This window comes from Gadus chalcogrammus, chromosome 15 (assembly GCF_026213295.1).
Source record: "Gadus chalcogrammus isolate NIFS_2021 chromosome 15, NIFS_Gcha_1.0, whole genome shotgun sequence".
In the NCBI taxonomy this organism is placed as follows: domain Eukaryota; kingdom Metazoa; phylum Chordata; class Actinopteri; order Gadiformes; family Gadidae; genus Gadus; species Gadus chalcogrammus.
Window position 1 is genome coordinate 6,762,615 of NC_079426.1, and position 2,500 is coordinate 6,765,114.

Sequence of the window (2,500 nt, forward strand, 5' to 3'; positions counted from 1 at the left end):
GTGATGGGGTGCTGGCCGGCTAGCCGTAGGGAGAGTCCAGGCATCCAGGTCGTAGTCACGGCAACATGCTCAAACAGACGTGTTGTACCTTCTATAATGAATTAGAAGGGAAAAGCTAAACCACAATCAGAAACAGAAACATTATCATGATCAGACACACGTCCTCCACGCATTCGGCATCATCGCGGTACGATTCCTTGACCCGAACGGCCCGTAGCGTACATAAGCTGATCGGGGCGGCGTTCGTGGACTACGCCCGCATGCTGCGCTCCCTGGGCCTGCGGGAGGGCGCCGCGCTGTGGGCCTCGCGGGCCGGCGGCCCCGGGGAGCAGCTGATGGAGGAGCTGTTCCAGGGCGAGGGGGGCACGCCGGAGGGGCTGACCCCCGCCGACCAGGAGACCGGGCCGGGGGTCTCGGGGGAGGAGGGAGACGAGGACCGCAAGTTCGCGATCGTGGAGGAATGAGCAGGAAGGCTCCTCGTGGGAAAGAGGAGGAGGAGCGGGAGAGGAGGAGGAGGAGCCACGTTTCTCCTCGGTCTATCACTGGGAAAAAAAAAACCTGCGTCTTGTGTACAAAGTGACCGCCACATGTATGGGTGTTTGTGTGTGTGTCTGTGTGTGTGTGTGTGTGTGTCTGTCAGTATGTGTGGCGGCCGTGCATGTTTGTGGGCGTCCACCTCAGTCTGGTATACTGAGGCCTGATAGCTTCCCCATGCCCCTCTCTGAGTAAGGAGTGTTGTGTACGATAAGATTGGGTGGTTGTGCTTCGATATGACGGTGGTGACTCCACCACGTGTGTCTCTCGCGGGGAACATTGTTGTTTTCGTGCACGCTTTTATTACGGAAAGATTATGTACCAAAAAACGATGCCCCCATAGATCTATATCGTCGTCATTCCCCCCTTTGGTCACGGTGAATCCCCTGTACATAGGAGAACCTTTATTTTGAAAAATAAAATGCACTCCTTTGAAGTAGAGATAGTCGTGACATTGAAGCCTGAAAACAAAGTGAGTGTTTGTGCACTTTTTAAATGATCCAAATGTATATTTTACGTGGTTGTGCTTGAGTGGTATTGTGACTTCGACTCACCCCGTAGCCAGGCCTGGGCTGTCCGGGTCTGTGTGCTTACAGCAGACAGACAGACAGTCCTGGTGCCCTGGTCTATAGCCTCCTGTGCTCTAACTGTCAGGAGGAAGTGACTGCTGCGCTACGACCACAAGTACATATTCCTCTCTCTCTTTGGCATGCCGTGTTTCTCTCTCTCTCTCCCTCTGAATCTCTCTCGCTCTCTCTCTGAATCCCTCTCTCGCTCTTTCTCTGTCTCTTTGAATCGCTCCTTCCCTCTATAAAAAGAGGACCCACAGCTTCAGTTTATATATTTTGTTTAAAAAAATCTCTATATATATTGACATGTAATATGTTGCACATTGTATCGTGTTCTGGGCACAGAGTAATCTAATGTGTGTTATGGAGGCTAGAGAAAAGTAGTTTTGTCGACCAGGAAACCCGAATCCAAAGTGTTGACTGCATTGATTTTTTTTAATTATTGATAGAGGAGAAAATCCATTACGGACCAATCACCTTTTTATGTTCTTCTTGTGCAATTGTGTGCGATTGTGTTGAAATTGCCTCGTAAGATGTTGTTTTTACGTGTTTCTTTGCTCTCTGGCCAAACACTGACCCGTACCAAGTGTCCCTACGGCCACCCTGAAGGCACTTGGGTCTACAAGATGCTCGAATATTAGTTGTACTGTAGACCCGTTTCGTTCGGCACATAGGGCCTACTCATTGTAGTTATGGCGGTAGCATCTAGAAACCGTTACGTTGGAACCTCAACCTGTTAAGCTGGCGACCACACAAAGCCGACCTGCACATCCTGCTCCGTTGATGATGTGCACTATCGTACGAGAAGTATGCACTGTAGTCCGACATCTGCAGCTTTGCTTTGGAGGCACGCTAAGCTCACTACAGAGATTAAACATTCCCTTGATGCAACCGTTAGTGTGGGAAAAAAAAAAGGCAGGTGGATGTTGGAGTATTATAAAAAAAAAAGTTTTCTTATCCGTTCATTGTCTAGTCAATGTTCCTTGCATATGAAGCTGTGTTATTGTCTTTGTACATATGGAGAGCAGCGCAATAAAAAACGGACCAATAACGATACGTCTCGTGTGATTCTGTTTTCTTGTGTCCCCGGTTCCGCCACACGAGGGCGCTGTTGCAGCAGGATCTAATTTCCAAGACTCCTCGAACACGTCTGGATATCCGAGGGGTGCTTGTGTTTTTGTTTCTATAGAGGTGCCCTCCTTCATCTATCATCATGTCAAACAAGTAACACAGTTCCCGCCGTGGCCTGAAATCCGGACACAAATCACTCCTCCCCTGACGGGTGGGGGGAGCCAGAGCCGGCCGCTGCCAGCTCCCCTCTGACCCGAGCCAGTCTCTTTAAAACGTATTCACAGAGGTGCATTCTGGGACTGGCACAAAGCTTGGGGAGGGCTGCG

General features: G+C 50.0%; 1 protein-coding gene across 1 annotated transcript in view; it reads left to right on the forward strand.

Moving 5' to 3' along the window:
• The window catches only part of wdr11 (WD repeat domain 11), a 52,789-nt gene that overhangs the window by 50,197 nt on the left and 92 nt on the right, over window positions 1-2,500 (forward strand). The window contains exon 29 of the mRNA XM_056609287.1: window positions 223-2,500. This exon is cut by the window's right edge and continues 92 nt beyond it. Within this exon, the coding sequence (XP_056465262.1) occupies window positions 223-464 (242 nt within the window). The 3' untranslated portion in view covers window positions 465-2,500. The remainder of the gene's footprint in view (window positions 1-222) is intronic.